The 18,591-nt window shown below is 35.3% G+C and overlaps 1 protein-coding gene and 1 non-coding gene across 3 annotated transcripts in view; both read right to left on the bottom strand.

Annotated features, from left to right (window-relative positions):
* Window positions 1–2,028: 2,028 nt before the first annotated feature.
* The window catches only part of Cop1 (COP1 E3 ubiquitin ligase), a 115,517-nt gene continuing 98,954 nt past the window's right edge, over window positions 2,029–18,591 (bottom strand). The window contains exons 19-20 of one of the 2 annotated variants that reach the window (XM_051186062.1): window positions 4,379–4,423; window positions 2,029–2,535 (exon numbers count right to left, since the gene is read on the bottom strand). In XM_051186062.1, coding sequence (XP_051042019.1) covers window positions 2,518–2,535; window positions 4,379–4,423 — 63 coding nt within the window. In that variant the 3' untranslated portion in view covers window positions 2,029–2,517. The remainder of the gene's footprint in view (window positions 2,536–4,378; window positions 4,424–18,591) is intronic. The other variant, XM_051186061.1, reaches the window with a different exon arrangement.
* On the bottom strand, window positions 15,889–16,028 carry LOC127223786 (small Cajal body-specific RNA 3). Its single transcript, XR_007834665.1, has one exon. It is a non-coding gene; the product is annotated as a small Cajal body-specific RNA 3 (non-coding RNA).

Raw genomic sequence — 18,591 nt, 5'->3', positions numbered from 1 at the left:
ATTTGCTATGAAGCTAAGGATGATCCTGAATTCCTAATCTTCCTGCCTCCACCTCCCAAATGCTAAGATGACAGGAGTGTGTCACCATATTTGGCATCAGTCTCTTAATATTTTGAATACTTGGTAGGCCAATCTTTTAACAAGAACTTTATAAAACAATTCAAATTTTAATGTTCCCTGTGCATGAACTTATGCATAGAAATGTATGCTTGGGAATAAAGACAAGCTCTGTGAGAAACCCTACAAAACCACTGAAATGAAGATTAAAGTTAAACATATCTTGGCAATTTATTCTTAAGATTTTTAAAAATATACATGTGTTCTCTCATCATAATTTGTATTGTATTTTTACAAGGAATAGCATTATTATTTAGATCTTGATGCCCTACAGAGGCAAACTCAAATTTAGAAAGCTTTATAATTTTCAAGAAAAAAAAATGAAGGGGCTAAGGATGTAGTTCAGATGAGAAAGGTATAAAGCCTTAGGTTTTATTCCCCAGGACTTAAAACTAGGAAGGATGCCATATGATTTTAACCCAGCACCCAGAGGGGATGTGGGATTTTCAGAAGCTAAAAGTTACTTGTGACTACAGAGTGAAATTGTTTGGTCTAGGCTTCATCGTAACTCATATTCCCTGGTACTGTGGTAATAAGTAGTTGTGAGAAGTGTTTGGTTCCTTGGAATCAATGGGTGTTCTACAAGAAGAGCAGTGCTCTTGGTCACTGAGCCATCTCTCTAGCCCCCAGATAGTAGTAGTCTTTTCTCTTAGACTTGGGGTTAAAGATTTAGCAGGTTTTAAATATCAGAAATCATGTAAGATGCAATTCTCTTGAAGCTGTGAAACTAATAAATTTCACCGTTTGAGGAAAAGTCATTTGACAATAAAGCCTTGCCTAAACTAGTGTAAGATTCATTTTCCTCTTTACTAACCAATCATATAATGTGAACACGCATGCCCTGCTGTAGAACTGTGTGTTGGATCATGGAATACCGCTGTAGTTATGTTGGGGATGCTATTTAATATAGTTACATGTATCCAGTGAATTTTCTGATATCCAAAAGATTCTAAATTCCAAGAGGTACTTGACTTCAGTAATTTCACAGAAAAAAAATGTAAGCTTACTTAGGCTTTAGTTACCTTTAGCTGAGGAATCTACTGGGAGGAGTGTATTCTTCATGCATATCTGTATCTAACAAGCTTTTCTACAAGTGTTTTATGAAATGTGTGGACAATTTTGCTTGAACCATTGTTGCTGAAAAGTATTCAGACTTTGAGTAGTTCTCCATGTTACTTTTGCTCAACCCAATGGTCTGCAATGTGAAAATGATTTATAAACTAACTAGACAAATTAGGAGGTCACATGGCTTGAAAACTAGGGGTACCAGAGCATACAGATTTAATTCTAAGTCAGGGGCTTGCAGATAAAGAGCTGCAGGTAGAGAATGGGAACTCCACCTATTTTCCAGTCATGCTCATTTGTCCACACACCTATGGCTATTTTCCTGCTGCACTGGTGGAGATCAGTAGTTGTAACAGAGACCACATGACCAGCAAAGCCAAAACTATTTCCTATCTGTCCCTTTACAGAAAAGATCAGCTGACCGGTACAATTTGACAGGTCAGTTAGAACAAAAGCTGACTTGGCTTTATCTCAGGCTTACTGCTGACAAAGCATGCAGTTGTAAGGACTTCCCTTTCTACCACATCTCAGTAAGTCAAACTCTTAGATCTTTGACCAGATATGGAGGACCCAAAAGATCGGATGATGATAATCTCATCAGCATGTACAGAAAGGAATTCTTACTCTTTTTTTTTTTTTTTTTTTTTTTTTTAATGTAAACCTTAATCTCACTGGAAGGAATCCATTCATTTTACCTTTTGTTCATGTTAATACGTGCAATTCTGAAGGGGTTGGGAAAAAACAACTTTAAAATTACATTTTTTCTTTCTTTTAAAATATGATTTATTTTCACTTTAATGCGTGAACGTTTTGCCTGGATGTCTGTGTGTGCACCACATGCATAGTTGGTGCTCCAAGAGGCCAGACGAAGATGTCAGATCTCCCACTGGAGTTACAGGTAGCTTCAAGGTGCTGGGAACAGATCTTTGTAGGAGCAGCCAGTGCTCTTATTCACTGAGCCTCTCCCCAGCCAGAACATTCTCTACAGCCCACATGTGCAGTAGATTCTCACCACGCCTGATAAAGGCATTCCCAGCTCAGTTGTGGCTCAATATACTTTTATTATTTTTTATTTATTTTTATTTAAAAGAATTTGTTTCCCTATCACAAAAATTAGCCACACAGCCAACAGCAAAGTTCATAGTTACACTGATGGCGGAGAATTCTCTGGGTATTCCCAATGTCCCAATGGCGTAAAAGGAAAAGATACTCAGAACAAATCTAAAACCCAGGATGACTTTGGAAAGACATCACATGCCATTTCCTTTCTTTTCTCATCATCAGGTGCAGATGGCTTTCAGGAGGATCAAACACGATTTGACTTCAGGAAACCCTTTACACCAACTCTAGCACCTAATGGGTGAAACACAAGAAGAGTTTTGAGAGCAGTTTTAAAACAAAGAGTTTAATGACACTTTACTGTATGCACTACTGGAAAACCAAATAAAAATACCTACTAACTGGTATAATGCCAAAGAACTGAAGGAACAAGATCATTCCTTCTTTCAATTCAAGCACTGTATGAAAAATTTCAAATTAGTTATTGTACCAATTGGGAGCCTTTAAGGTAAGAAACTCATGGGTACAAATGGGCTGAGGTGAAGCATGCACAGAATATATTTGGAGCATCAGTTTATAACTTAATACATTCTCAAGGAAAAGTATTGTTTAGGATTTTAATATTTCTTTTAATAAGCACTCAGTCGACAATACTAAGGCAAATCTAGAGATCAAAATACTTGGCTAGAATTTTAATGTTAAGTTATTATCATGCCATTAAAGTAACCTGTGATGGTGTTAAAATCAAATGTGAGGAAACAAGAAAGGAAATGGCTAAAAAAGGACTGAGAACATAAAGGTGTCTGTGAGACTGTCAAGGACTGTTCTATGGACACTTTAATTTTAGGAGATAAAGACCTTAAAGATGTAACCCTTCATCTTTTGCTTGAACTTCACAATGCTTTTTTGTATGTACACCGTAGTACATTAGGTAGAGTCCTCTAGACATGACAAGCCAATGCTGAAAAAAAAATCTTGTTTGGTTCTAAGAGTCTATGGGATTCTACTGTAGCCTTGGAGTTACTATAGGGATGCTAATATTTCCATTTGCTCCCTATGTCTGGGCTGCTGATTAAGGTGTTCCATTTTCACTCCATGCCTTGATAAGAGGCTATGAAACTGAGATTAGCTACTTCAATCAAATTCCAAGACCTAATGTCTTGCTCGAGGCCTCCAGAAAAGAACTAATGTTGATCAGTGCAAAGGCCTAGTTTTTATTAAAGTTGTGGCTCCTCTTTAGAAAAGTATTACAAAGACTACCTGCCTGAGAAAAGCGACTGTCATATGAATCAGCCTGACCAGCTACTGGTGCAATTCTGTTTTGAGTTTGTTGGATTTACTCCTTCGATGCTTCAGGCAACTGTGCATTTATGACTTAAAGGATATAGACACTTCATAAAAAAACTGCTTTCTGAAGTTTCCAGAAGATTATATAGAAAGAAGAGGTTCTCTCTGAGAACGTGTTAGCCATACGTTTTTAAAAACTTCCATCCAAACAAGGTCTTGTTTAGAAAAAGTTCACTGCTTAGCTCAGCATTTATTTACATAAATAATACATTATGCCCAAAAGCTAAATACTAAGTTATAATTAATGAAAATTTGATTTTCTTGAACCAGAAACTAAAAATGAAAGCACATGGAAAACTGTAAGTCGTGACTCAGACTATGCTCTCTGGTTCATATAGACTTTCAGATTATAGAACACTAAAATTTCCTCTCTATCCTGACTACCTACCACCTTAGCAAGGAGAGATAAAAAAAAAAAAAAAAAAAAAAAAAAAAAAACTATCTTTTTTATCAAAGAGAAGAAAGAGAAACATGAGGAAGAAGTAGAGGTGAAGGCAGCAAACACATAAACACTCATGTCCTGCCACAGATAGACTGTCTACTGAATACCCTGTGTATGGCTGTGCTGGTCCCATCTGACAATTTATCAATCGATTTAGCCCTCATCTCCAAACAAGCATGATCATTTCCATAACTATGAGCTACCTATTTCTTTCAATGTCAATTAAGTCATTTCTGAGGACTGATACCCCTAATTTAAAATGATTGTGAAGGCTCATATTTCCAAGAACCTGCTGCAGTTTAAAAAAATGGATCTGAGTTTAAAATGGGGGATTATGGAATGTCTTACCTTAATTGTACCCTGGCTGTTAGCAGCAATCAGCACATTGGACTCCTAGCAAAAACAATAAGAGAGTTAGGAACAGAAGAATTTCTAGAGGGCAGTTGAAGAATAAGTTCTTCTTCACCTTTCTTCCCCTACTTCACCCTAAATACCAAGGGAATTTAAAGTGCTTTTAGCATATATAAAGGTAATCTGAGAAAAAGTAAGCATCTTGTTTCTCTAGAACAGTCTCCATTATTGAGTCTTTACCATAAAATACAAATGTCAATAGAGTACAAATCTCCATTGGTAGATATCTACAACCAGGGAAATAGGACACAGGAATATTCATCTTACAGACGGAAGCTCCTTTCATTTTCTTCCAGTAAGACAGTCCACTAGTTAACCTGTGTGTTAGTAACAGTTTTACAATAACCTCAATGAGAATTTATGTCACAAAGTACTTACATGTTTTAAGCTTTGGGGTGGGGGAGGGACCCTATTTTGTTTGGGAAGCATAAAAGAGTAGGAAGAAAAACAATTTCAGGGGTCAGACAAATCTCCAGAGAGCATGGAGCACTAGAACGCGGAGATACATGGAAGTCTTGTTCACAAGGACAGACAGCTAAGAGGTGGACAGATTTAAGACTATAATACAAACCTAGACTAATAGACAAAATCTAAATGACAGGTATGAGAAAACAGATAAAATTGCCATGCTTTACTGAAGACTGGGATCTACCTGAATATCCTTTACTTAAAGCTTCCTGACCAAAATGTAAGTAGAAATAAACCTTCAATCTGTGTAAGAATGTCACAGTGGTCAAGCTGAGTGATTACTTTAGTTTCCTTGAAATGACACAAGAAATTTGTGTCTTATAAATATATATTTCTTTTTTAAGCTTTCCTTTATTTTTAGAGAAAGCTGTCTGAAAACTAATCATTTTGTTACTACCCCTTTCTTTGTTTTGTTTTTTTTGAGACAGATTTTCTCTATGTAGCTTTGGAGTCTGTCCAGAAACTCGCTCTGTAGACCAGATTGGCCTCAAACTCAGAGATCCACCTGCCTCTGCCTCCCAAGTGCTGGGATTAAAGGCATTATGTCACCACTTTGTTACTACTTTTGCATGAGCAAATAAATAATCTGTTCTATTGTCAAAGATTATTCAGAGAATTAATGTCATAGATTCCATGGTCATACTTATATCAAGAGGAATGAGATGTGAGAATGAGCATTGCTAATCTATTGCTAGTTGGATGTTTTTTCTTGCAATGGTAAGATAAAGAATGAGGACTAACAGTTATTTCAGACATTTTCTTTGGGTGATTACACACTGGGACTTTAATACAGTATCTATGCTTTCACACTGAGTATTTGAAGTGAAAGGACCAGGAAGCAAATGAGATTTATCTACTCTTTCATTTATTTCAATTAGAAAGATTAAAGTAGGCAGACTTTCTTTACCTGCCTCAGAAAACACTGAAACAAAAGCTGTGTGTGTGATACCAAAGAGTACCTTTAGAGTACCAGGCTTGCAAAGGTAAGAAGAAATAAAGCAAAAAATAACTCCAATCAATTGGTTGCTAGTTAAGAAGGGATAAGACTCCATACTTTCCAAGAAGGCTACTGCTAGAAACAGGTACCATACATAAGGTGCTATGGAAACATGATACAGAACAAAATAAAAGTTTGTAGATCTAGCATCAGTTCTTTCCTTCATTTTGGTTCTAGTGACTTATTAATGTAAAGTGGGAAGGCAGAAGGTGAAAATGAGGACTGACTTTGCAGCTAGCACAGAACCCTTTCCTGCCAATGCACTGAGACTACAAATTGTGTAATTCAATCATCTGATTCCTAGGGGAAGAAACATGGGAAAGTATGACATATACAGATCGGGTATTCTTATCTGTAACAAACTCAAATATAAAAATATAATTCCTTGGGCTGGAGAGATGGCTCAGAGGTTAGGAGCACTAGCTGCTCCTCAAGAAGTCCCGAGTTCAATTCCCAGCAACCACACTGTGGCTCACATTTATAATCTGATGCCCTTTGCAGGGCAAAACATTGTATACATAATAAATAAATGCATCTTATAAAAATAAAAATACCATTCCTTATATTTCTGTACATCTTATACACATAGCCTTTTAGTGTGCCTGCATTTATATTGTAACCTGTAACATAAAATTATTAAATTTTCTACCTGTGGTAGCATGTTATTGAAAAATTTTATCATTTGCATTAGGATCCTACAATACAGAATTTTAGAGTCAATGTATAAATAAGGCAATTTATCTAATGGCCACACAAGAGGAGTGTGAAGTCTGCAGCACACTAGATCACAGAATAAGATAACTGATAACTACCTGTCGTGCACAAGCACATCTTGTTTGCGATCTTAGGACTATCATTTATAGATGATGTAACTGTTGTAACTAGAAGTTACACCTCTGTCTGTGGAGACAGATAAATATACAACCTATTAAAAATGAACTGAGTAGCTCAAATAGTCTTTCAGGATTGGCATATACAAAGCCCAGTTTCCTAAGAATTCTTATACACACTCAAAACTATTCAAAGTAGAAAAAAATGAAATTTAAAGAGCAACATCATCACATCTTAATAACCCTTCCTCTAAAGACCATACAAAGGAGTGATTTAGTACTAGATTTTTTTCTTTCAATCTAACAGAAAAATAAAACCAGAAACTTTACTTCTGTTATTAGAGGTTATTACTTAAAAGCTATGAACAAGCCAAGCCATATTTGCATTTTGGATAACTGGCATTTGCTCACTGTAATTATATTCTTGCTAGGTGGAACTTTTTACTTGTTAAGTAAAAATGAGAGAAATTCTCATTATTATTATTATTATTATTTTAATGAGTAGTTTACTGAAAAACTCTCCTCAAAGATAGCTAATACATTGTGCCCACTTTTTCTCCATCTGAAGATTAAGAAAATACCATAAAAAACTTAGCATGGCATTTTATAAAAAACAGAAATCACATATACCAAATTTGTCATATAGCCAATGCAGTATTGTCTCTATAATAATGTTTAACAAAACCATTGTTAAAATCCTGAGTAATCTGATAAAAAATAAATATCTGCTTAGCTTAAGTTTAAGAATTTGTTCCTAGAGAGATATAATTATTTGAAATGTGAATACATTTTATTATGTAATAGGCACATATGTAAGCACAGACACATACATACAATATGCATAAACAAACACAAGTATTATTTCTGGCCAGGATACAGTAAACAAGTGGGATTTGTTCTCCTACTGTGAACAAAATATATATGGCACAATTGGAGTATAGATAATATTATACTCTAATCCCAGAGAAAAGAAACCAATACTTTGAGTTTCCAATACCCTGGGTCTTTCTGATAAAGAGGAATCTAAATATAGCACAGAGAAATCTAAGAAGATGGGGGCTCACTGAATTGGGAAAACAAAGATTGATGTTCAGGGTACCAAGAGGATGGGATGACCCACAAATGGACTAGAATTTGTATGCAAAATATCACAAAGGAGGAAACTGTAAAGAAGCAGTGCTTCAGTAACTTGCCTCAGTGTTGGTTTCCTTTGATTCTACATATGAATAATAAACTTTTATTTTATAGTGAAACACAGGGTCAGGAAAATAACAGTAATTTTAAAAAGCAAAACTACTGCTAATCCATATTATCAAATCCCAGAGTTCACTAAGTTCAAAGTTTTGAACAGCATACAGAAAAACGACAGCACACTGAACAATCCCATTTTTCTGTATTTAAGTTTTACTAGGGCACAGCTATGCTTATTTATTCACATTTGTCTCCAGCTTCCCTTGAATGTAGTGGCAGAGTCCTGGCCTACAAAGTCTGAAACATTGGCTTTCCAGTTCTTTATAGAGAGGTGTTAACTGTCTCTTTAGATTTAAAGCTTAAAGAAAAAGAAAAGATCAACAGAATCAAGGTCACCTGAAAAAAATTTAACTTTCTAATAAAACAAATTGCAACACTTAAAAGAACTTAAGAAAAACATGCATTATATACAACAGAAGAAAAGCACAGAAACAAATAGACACAGTAATGACTAGGACAATGAAAATGGGAACATTAAAAGTTGGATGTCATAATTACATTCAAGTAGACAAGAGAAACACAGAAGTCTAAGAACCAAAAGAAACATACAGTATTGGAAATGGGAAAACTCCTGGAAGAACACAACAGTGAAGATAAGGCAAAAAGGAGAAGGAGCACTAACTGTGGCAAGACAGAAACAAACAATTATAACCAAGTCCAGGGGAAAGCTGGTGAAAATCCAGAGATCAGCATTTCACTGCACATGTATAACTGGAATCCCAAGTACAGAAGGGGAACATATGAAGATATGTGACAAGAAATTTGTATTATTTGAAAGCAAAGATAAAAGATAAGCTAATATCAGGAATGAAGGAAGATATATAACTAGATATTCCAGGCACTAAAATAATAAATCATTATGAATAACTTATGCCAATAAGATCGACAAGTAATAACATTAATAAATTATATGCAAAATACAAAATAGCTCCATATGGCAGAAGGAAAAGATGGTGACTAAGGAGTGAGGAACATTTTCAAACTCAGTTTATGACTGAAACAAAACCACGGAAAAGTTTTGGAAATAAAATGAGCCAATTGTCTTTATAAGTAGATTTTAAAAATCTTAAAAATATCACTAGTAAGGGAATTAATCTCTATATAAAAGAAGATATTAGGGGCCTGGGATAGCTCAACAGGGGATGGTGCTTGGCTTCAGGAACCTGAGGCCCTGAGCACTGTTTCTGAACCCAACATTTTAGAACAGAACTCCCACAAGTTGTACTTGCTACAATCTGAATGTGAAATCAAAGTACAATTTTAAAAAAACTTAAAATGTAATAAAAATGTAAAAGCGACATTACATATAGGTAGGACTTATCCCAGCATTAACTTGGTTTCTAATATTGACAAATCAATGATAGGCCAGGGTCTAGTTCTCTGACAGACTACAGGAAGCTTATTAGCATTTACTCAAGACCTGGGCTCAAATCCAGGCATAAAAAAAAAAAAAAAAAATTCTAAAATAAAGAATACAATTCATTACACTGAGAGAAAAATACATTTAATACAAAATTCATCTGAATTTATCGCTAACAATAAAAATTTTATTCAAGGTGGTAAATTATCTGTGAATAAACATGTAAGTTATGAAAGCACCACACCTCACATACCAAAAACAATAAATCAGAAAAAAGCAAAACTACCCTCACTTGCAAATTACTTGTCTATCTATATAGAAAATCCTAATGTATATTAATAAACTTTATCTACTGGAACTATTATGTTGACTCTTGCAGTGTACAACATCATTTACAAGAAAATCTGTTTTTCTACAAATGAGTTAGCATTTACAAAATCTTACTTAAAGAAGCACCTAAAACAATTATTCACTTACAGATAAAGACCTATTATTAAAAATTATGAAATAATTCTGTGAGTTTCTTAAAATCAACCTACATATATCTATGTGTATGGGTCAGATAATATTTAAAGTATTAGTTATTTTTTAAATGAGCTGAAATTCTACAGACTTTTAAAGTAGAAATTTAAAGGTTGATCCTAGCATGTCACCAAGAAGAGGAACTGTAACAGATAGTAAAATGGAAAGCACAGAAACAGGTCACTATGTGATCGTGCAAATTTTCAAAAGAACTTGGCAAGAATAATTAATATTACAAAGAGTACTGAAACAACCATTGTTTACTGCTCCATTGTTAGTGTGAACCTAGAAGAATAGATCCTAAAAACGAGGTGTATTAAAGTCTCACACAATGACCAACTTTATTCAGAGCATCAGACAATTGATATTCAAGGTTACAATCATATGATAGGCAACATGTAGCAGGCACAGAGGCACATAAACAAATAACAAGAGCCAGCTGCAATGAATAATCAAAAGTAAATTCACTGTTAACTGCTATGCATAGATGGGCACCAAAGCACATTCCAAGAACAATTTCTTGATTTTAAAGAAACTGAGGCCACAGGACTTATTTTTTTTTTTTTTTCTTTTTTCTCACAAGCCCCAGAATTCCCCTCACATGACTCCATTCTTAGACTGTGTTGTGACAAACTATATTTATGGAAAACAATTGTATGTCTGCTGAAATCATATGATTGAAAAACCTTTCAATCTTTACATCGTATCACCCTAGAAATTAATTATAATGAATCAAACTCATAAATGTACAAAAAAGGAAAAAAAAACACACCAAAATATAGGAATAATAAAAGAAGAAACAGAAAAACAATGGTTGAGTTTGAAAATATTAGAATGCACCCCCCCCCCCACACACACACAGTGGCTGGTAAGTGGATCACACCCCAGTACAAGTTCATACATCCAAGAATATATGGGCAGCACAAACTGGACTTGATGGGTTAAAAAAAATAAAACAAGAAGAGGGCACCAAAGTTGGATGGCTAGAGTATGGGGTCGGGGTGGAGCTGAGTGGAGCTGGAGGAGAAGAGATTATGATCAAAACACACTGCACAAAATTCTCAAACAACTAATAGAAAAACGATTTTATATACTGAGTTTAAAAGAGGACAACTTGAACCATAATTTATGACTATCCTCATAAAAATGTTGACAAACTTATCAACATTTAAAATAGCTTAAATACTTATCCGAATCAATAAATTAAACTAATAATGCCAAATGTGGGCAAGGATAATGAACAAGCAAGTGATCATGAATGAAATCAAGAATGAAAAAATTATACAATAACTTTGGAAAAAGATTTTAAAGTTTTTTTACAAAGTTAACTGCAAACCTATCCTATGATATAGCAATTCTACCCTGTAGATGTGTATGTAAAAGAAAGAATACTAAACCATATAGTTATTCTTCAAAACAGTTCACACGAGAAATAGGCTTTATATGCAAAATGGGTGAACACATACATAACTTTTGGAATAGTTATAAATCAAAATGTTGCTTAGATTAAAAAACAAAAACTATATATACAAGGAATGACAACAATAAAACAGGCTGAAGAAGCCAAACAAAGAGAAAGAATACACATAATTTGTTAATTCTATTATAGGAAATAAGGAAACCAAAAGTCAGGAATCAGCTTGTGGAAACTAATAAATACATCAATATTGGCTTCTATCTTATTGAACTAGTCATCTTGTCATGTACCTAGGAGAAATGGATCTTAGGAAAGCATTTAACAAGTACAAGAGAGCCTCAACTCTCTTCACTACATATAGACATCTTCTAAATTTTATGCATCTATACATAGTCATTTCAAATCACACAAAGGCACACATGTACAGGCCTTGCAAAATTTCCTTCCATGTATTGACTGCTTTCAATAAAAGAAAGGGTCTGGCTAGAGAAGTGGTAGGAAGTGGCATTCCTCAGTGTACATAATTTTGCTGGGCTAAATGTTCTGTTCTGTGAGATCTGGGAGAATGGAGTTTCTTCATCCAAAGGGAGTAAGACTATCCCATTACATTCCAATCACTTACTTCCTTCCCACTTAACATGTCCTTGCTTAAGATCATCTAGGATAATATTAAATGATGATGGTTATTATTTGACTGACAGGATGAACCATTATACCTGTTTCCTTTTTTTTTTTTTTTAATTCAAACAAATATCTAGTCTCTTAACAGACCTAACAAAGAGTTAGGAAAGAGTTTACATTGTTGATCAAAGGGACTTTTAGTTTCAGTTGATTTGCTATAGCTTCATTTCTGAGATTAAACTTTGTAATTAAGAGCCTTCTGTCTGTGGATTGTGGGTAGTGTGGGTAGCTGACCAGAGATTTAATTTAGGCCATTTCTCAGTAAATCGGGAAATTGACATTTCGGTTGGACTGGTTTGCCAGTAAGCCCTTGGGATCTGGGTACACTCATGCTTGTATAGGAAGCACTTTACCCAATGAGTCATCTCTTCAGCTCAAAATGAGACTTTTCAGAATCATCAATGAAAATATTTAACAGTCATATTTTTTTTTCTTTTTATTTTCTCTGTATGGTTCCTGCCATGTCTGTGCACCATGTGTGTGCATTGCCTGAGGAAGCCAGAAAAGGCATTGAATGTCCTAGAACTGAAGTTACAGATATTTGGTAACCACCATGTAAGTGCTGGGAAGGGAATCAAAGCTGTGTCATCTGAAGAGCAACCAGTGTTCTTACCTGCTCAATCACCTCTCCATCCCGTTTTTTTTTTTTTTTTTTTTGTTTTGTTTTGTTTTGTTTTAAATAATCATTTAAAAAAAAAAATAAGAATCTTTTTCTGTACATACATCTCATTATAAGTGCTGAATATTTCCTAGTAACTTTATTGGCAGATATGAAAAAGTATAGTAATTACTTAGATGAAAATAATGCATGAATCTGAACCTCAAATCTTTATGTTATTCTAATGAAGTTATAAATAAACACATAAAACATCATATATGAAAATCAGCATTAAAAACTGGCATGAGTGATTATCCATGGGAAAATGGTCATTTAACACACAGAGGTTGGTCTAGGAATACTTTATATTTTTTATAGGATTTCTTCTAAGAAGTTTCAACATTCTGAAAAAAAATTTCAAAAATGTGTTCAATCAGTTCAAAATAGCCAAAACTTGTATGACTGTTATTTTAGTGCATTTCCCTGCCTCTGTCCTGGGAACTGAACTCAGGGCCTGTGTTTGCTAAGTAAACTCTTATCACAGGGCTCAGTCACATGCCTGTTATTTTTAAACATGTCTATGCAGTCAGATGAATATAAACATATACTGTCAGGGAAAGAAAAGTTCTATCCAAACCAGAACCCACCTTCACTAGAATCAACAGTTTCTCTCCTTTCCTTCCTGTTCTCCATTTACTCCTGTTAAGATTTAACCTTCAGATTTGGGTCCTCAAAGTTCCTTATGTTCACGATAAGAATGTTACTAATAAGCTGTCCTTAGTGGTGACCAGTAAGAAGTTTAAAAGACACAGGTCCCAATCAAATATATAAAAACTACATATTATACATTATTATCTCCAGATTTAGCATGTTGTTAGTCCTTGGCCACCAAAGTAGTTATAGCCAATCTTAAAGCATAACAATATAGACAGGTTGTGTAATCAATGATATTGGCACAGTGTGCAATATCATGGGGATAAGCTGGTTCTTATAATTATCCCCTGGTTAGACAGATTTTATCTAATAGCTTTTAGGGAGGTTTGTGGACGAGAAAAATCAAAAGAGGCATATATCGTGTAAAAAGTGTGAAGATATATGTACACATGCAGTTATACACAGAAACAAACTGATGGCATGCAGCTAGCTGATACAAAAAAAGACATTCTAAAGGGTTTAAATAATAAAGGAATAACAAATGTCCTGACCTTGTTTGAATCATATCTCTGATATAGTTCTGTAAACATAAATTTAAGATAGTTGGTTACAAACTATATGCCTTTTCTTTGACCTTTACCTATGCAATATTTATGTCACTCTTTTAGTCAGGTCATTTATAGAAAAGGATTTTGGATCTAGATTAGAATTTATTATGCTAAAAATCAAGGAAAATAAATATACTGACTAGAAAACTTCAATATTGCTCTCTGAAATGAAGAACAAACTACACTATTGAAGATGGAATTTCTGTTCTGCCCAGTCCCGCAGCCGTTTAGTCCCAAATAAATACAGAGGCTTTTATAAATTATAAAGTTTTGGCCAATGTGTCAGGCTTCTTATTGGCTAGCTGTCTCTTAATTATTAACCCATTTCTATTTAACTATGTATTGTCATGAGGCTGTGGCTTCCCTGTAATGCTCTGGCATGTTACTCCTTTGGTTGTTACATGGTGTCTATAAAGGCTCCTCCCTGCTTTTCTCATCCCAGAATTCTCCTAGTCTGGTAGCCCCGTCTGTACTTTCTGCCTGGCTCCTGGCCAATCAACATTTATTCATCAACCAATAAGAGAAACATACATTCACAGCATTCAGAAGGACATCCCTGTCAGACTATGGATTCTTAACGGGCCTAGAAAAAAAAAAAAAAAAATCAGCAAACTGTTTCAACAAATGCCTCATGCAAACTTTGCTCAAAGAAACAAATATGGGAAGTTCAGAACCACAAACAAGGATCTTTCCACAATTAATTACAAATAAAACCAGCTGGGGCTGCTCACAGCTGGGGTTGCTCATACAACACTCTGGTGTTATGGGCCACTCCTTTCCTCCTGCCTTTCTCCCCCAAAACAGAATAAAACAACCAAGACTTCAAACTTTCTTTATAGACTCAAAGAGTATATAACTATATTTTTGCTTTTTTATTCAACATAGGGATTCACTCTAGCCCAGGCTGGCATTAGACTAATGACAATTCTCCTGCATTGGCTTTTCAAATGCTTGGATTACTGATTCACCATGTGTAGCAAGACATCATTTTTTAATAAAAGAACTTCATGAAAGTTACTTTCAATAGCTCCTTTGCATATAAAATGTTGATTAAATAGCTGATAACTTTGGGTTGATTAATCCAATCTAATCCCTAGAATAATAGTAATTCTACATACAATATACATCCTATTTGTAAGTTCTTCAAATAAATAAGCCAATTGTAACATCTATTTTCAAAAACCATCAACTAACCTGTAATCCCTGTACTTGAATAACAGAGGCAGTAGTTCAAGGCTAATGTGAGTGACAAGAAACCTTGCTTCAAAGAGAATTTAAAAAAAGTGGGGGGAGGGCAAAACATGTCCAAACAAATTTCATAAAATGCTTCAAAATGGCTGAACTATCTTTACTTGGTTTCCTTTTTTGTTTGCTTCTATAATCTAGTACACTCAATTTGCTGAAGGGTCCAGGAATAGAAATGTAGGTTCCAAAAATAGGAATATAGAAATAGAAAATTGTAAGTCTAAAGGAAATGGTAGCTGACAGTCACCAGCCCTGTCAACATATAGGGATTAACTTTTAACAATGAGTTTCTTTGCTTTATGACTGAGAGCCCTGTCTGCAACTAAAGGTTAGTTTCACCCCCACCCCCGCTGCAACTTTTAATAACACTTTGTATATGAATTTCAGTTTCAGGCAGTGTCAGGAAAGTGCAGAGTTTCTGTAAACACCATTAGAGATGCAAGCAAGAAACAAAAGACTAATACAAACACTAATTTAGCTGAAAACCTTGTTAGTGGGAACTGTAAAAAGCAATTTGTATCTAAGCTTTACCTTGAGATTGTAAAAATTCTTTTGTCCATACCTATAAAAGAGAAGCTCAGAAACCGTCCCAATTGATTGCCAGTTTCAGAAGCCTGAACTCTTAACTATGGTCCCAACTTTTGTGCTTTTTCTTTAATGGTGATTTTCTTTTAATTTTGTCTTTGGAATAAAGCTTGCTTCTGCTTTCATAGACTATGGTGGTCTCTCCCCATTTTTGCACACTCATGGTCCCAACAAGCAGAGATATTTGAACAAAATAATAAGGAAAACAACATTGAGAGTGTAATTTAGAAAGTTGTATGGAGGGGAACGATCAGACTTAGCCAGCTGTCCTAAGTCAGAGAGAGACCTCCATGTTCATGTAGGATTGCTGCCTTCTGCAGACAAAAGATATTTTCTCTTTTGTCTACGTGGTTGACTATGCAGCTTCCACTTTTAGTGTGTTTTATTATTAATATTATATCTGGGAAAGTCTTTTATATTCTAATTTTCTTTATGTACTTTTATATTATTTCAATTTCTAACTGCTTTCTCATTTAGATACACCTTTAATACACTGAAACATGCTAAATGAAAAGAAAAATCAGGATCTCAGTAACAGAAAAGAACCATTAAAAAGGAATATTTTTCAAACAAAGGCAAAGTGGTTTCTAGTCAGGGAGAAAAACTCTTTAAAAGTACATACAGGAAAGGAGAATGGAGAGACACAGACATACACTCACCCCCACCACAGTCACTCCAATGTCAAATGGCGCACATCACTTAACTATCCTTGCTACTAAAGGTATCTACAGACACCTTAAAGTTCATCACAGCCAAAATCTCATACCTGACAATATCCTGAATAAGCTTGAGAACACTACATTCATAATAATACTATGACAAGGAAAATGATTGTATATTGCTGATGAATATAAAAAATTTCTTAGAGAACTATGCTTATTTTAAAAAATTGTCTTATTTATTTATATGCATATATATTTTGCCTGAGTGTTTATGTGTGCCATGTGCCTGCAGAGGACAGAAGAACATGTTGGTTTCTGCAACAGGATATACAGGCAGTTGTAAGCTGCTATGTGGATATTGGAAATTGAATCTGGTCCTCTGCAAGAGCTGTGTTTTTACTTGCTGTTCCGGGACAAAAATGTTTTTACTTTATTTTAAAATCTCTGCTTTTGGCTAAGCTTGTACTGAAACTTTCACTAGAAATTCACTTTCATATGAAACTAAATGGATGATTACTCCTATGAATTAAGAGGCTAAATTATCCTTGGTGAATAAAGATACTTTTGCCATTAAATGATTACACATGGAATGAGGAGTAGAATACAAATAGCAAAATTAGGAAGTGGCATCAGGAGACAGGGTTTAAGACCCAGCAGCACATAAATGGGAAGAAATATCTAAGGGACATCTTCAATTTTTCTAATATGTACTTTAGCATAAATAATACAAAAAGTGCCTTAAAGCTCTTAATAGTCAATCTGTAGGAAATGAATGTTAAAAATTAGAAGGCTGTGCAACGACATCAAGACAGCTAGAAAGGTCACACTTCTATTTTATAGCCCCCCCCCTCCCAGCTCCAGATAACTGTAAATTCATGACATTATGTAAGCATATCTGTTAAGTATTTTAGAGAACAGAATTCACAGGCAAACCTGGAGAGCTGGGAGCCTGTGAGGACAGATTTGAAGCATTTGCTTATACTAGCGTGGAAACAGCTGAATATGACAGTATGTTTAAGGAAATACTAATGGTAGCATGTGGGCCAACTTGAGCTGGTTCTGGAGCTGCAGGCATTAAAGAGAGAGGGCTGTGTATTCTCTTGTCGGCTTTCTTCTATGACCCTTATGTCAGGGGACAAAAGGAAGAAGAGTGAGAAATCTTTCTATGTGCTGTTGTTTTGGGGAAGACAAACACTGCTAAAATGACACTCAGGCATTCTTTCCCCAATTTTCCTACAGAATAGAAAGAACAGTCTACAGAGAAAGAGTTGGTAGAGTGCAAAAACTGTAGTCTGAAGGCACTGATGCAAACATCCTACAGCTGGGAAACTTCCTTTGGCTTCATGGCATGCATGTGTGACAGTTGGCTCAGCACTACATTTTGAAGAAAGTTGAGATGTCCAGGAAACTGAAGTCTAAGCATATCAAATCCTCTAGCTTTGCTTGCTTAGTTGTGTTTTTACTTTTTAAGACACATGTTCCTAGTAGCTCTACTACAGGAACCACCTTTGAAAATGGAACACTTATACTTTACAGTTGTTTAAAAACAAACAGGCCACTTTGGTTTCTTATTAACGGGATGAAACTATTCCCTTCACTTGGGTCTAGGGAAATGTCTAATGGAGAACTTTTGACACCAGAACACAAAAAACTCTGCCTTCAGATTGTGCTAACAGGGTCATTTCTTGAATGTGTGTCTTAGGAAAAGGCAGGCCATTTAACTATGTATACATAGATTATGAATTGCTTCACTTGAAAAATGCAAGCAATCAACCACTGACAACCTCCAATTCATGTTTTGCCTCAAATCACCAACATACTTCTTAAATACCCAAGGCCTATCACCTTTAGTGAGGCAGAGTTGAGCTTGGAATATCCCTGCACTGAGAAGGCAGAGGTGGGAAGATCTCTGAATCTGAGGCCAGGCTGTTCTACAGATCTGAATTTTAGGACAGGCAAGTTTAAGCAGTAAATGAAACCACTGAAAACTGTAAGTTGGTGAAGATGTAAATTAAAAGAAGAAGCCATGTTCCAGCTCCAGGAAGCAGCAGAGCTTGGCATCTTTGGCCACGTGGTCCTGCCTTTAGAATCAAGGATGGAAGAAAGGGGTTATAGAATCTCCTTCCTACACCAAGGAAAGTCACTGAGGCCAGACATGTGTCAGGGATATCCCTGAATGGAGGCCTAGACAGGCCACCGTGTGAAGCTGTGAAGGCAGGAGAGGCTGACCAAGTCAGGGGACCAACAAGTTAGGCAGACAGAGCTTAGTGAG

This window comes from Phodopus roborovskii, unplaced genomic scaffold, assembly GCF_943737965.1.
Source record: "Phodopus roborovskii unplaced genomic scaffold, PHOROB, whole genome shotgun sequence".
Lineage (NCBI taxonomy): Eukaryota > Metazoa > Chordata > Mammalia > Rodentia > Cricetidae > Phodopus > Phodopus roborovskii.
The sequence above is the reverse complement of the archived record's forward strand: the minus strand, read 5'-3'. Positions and strand labels throughout refer to the sequence as shown.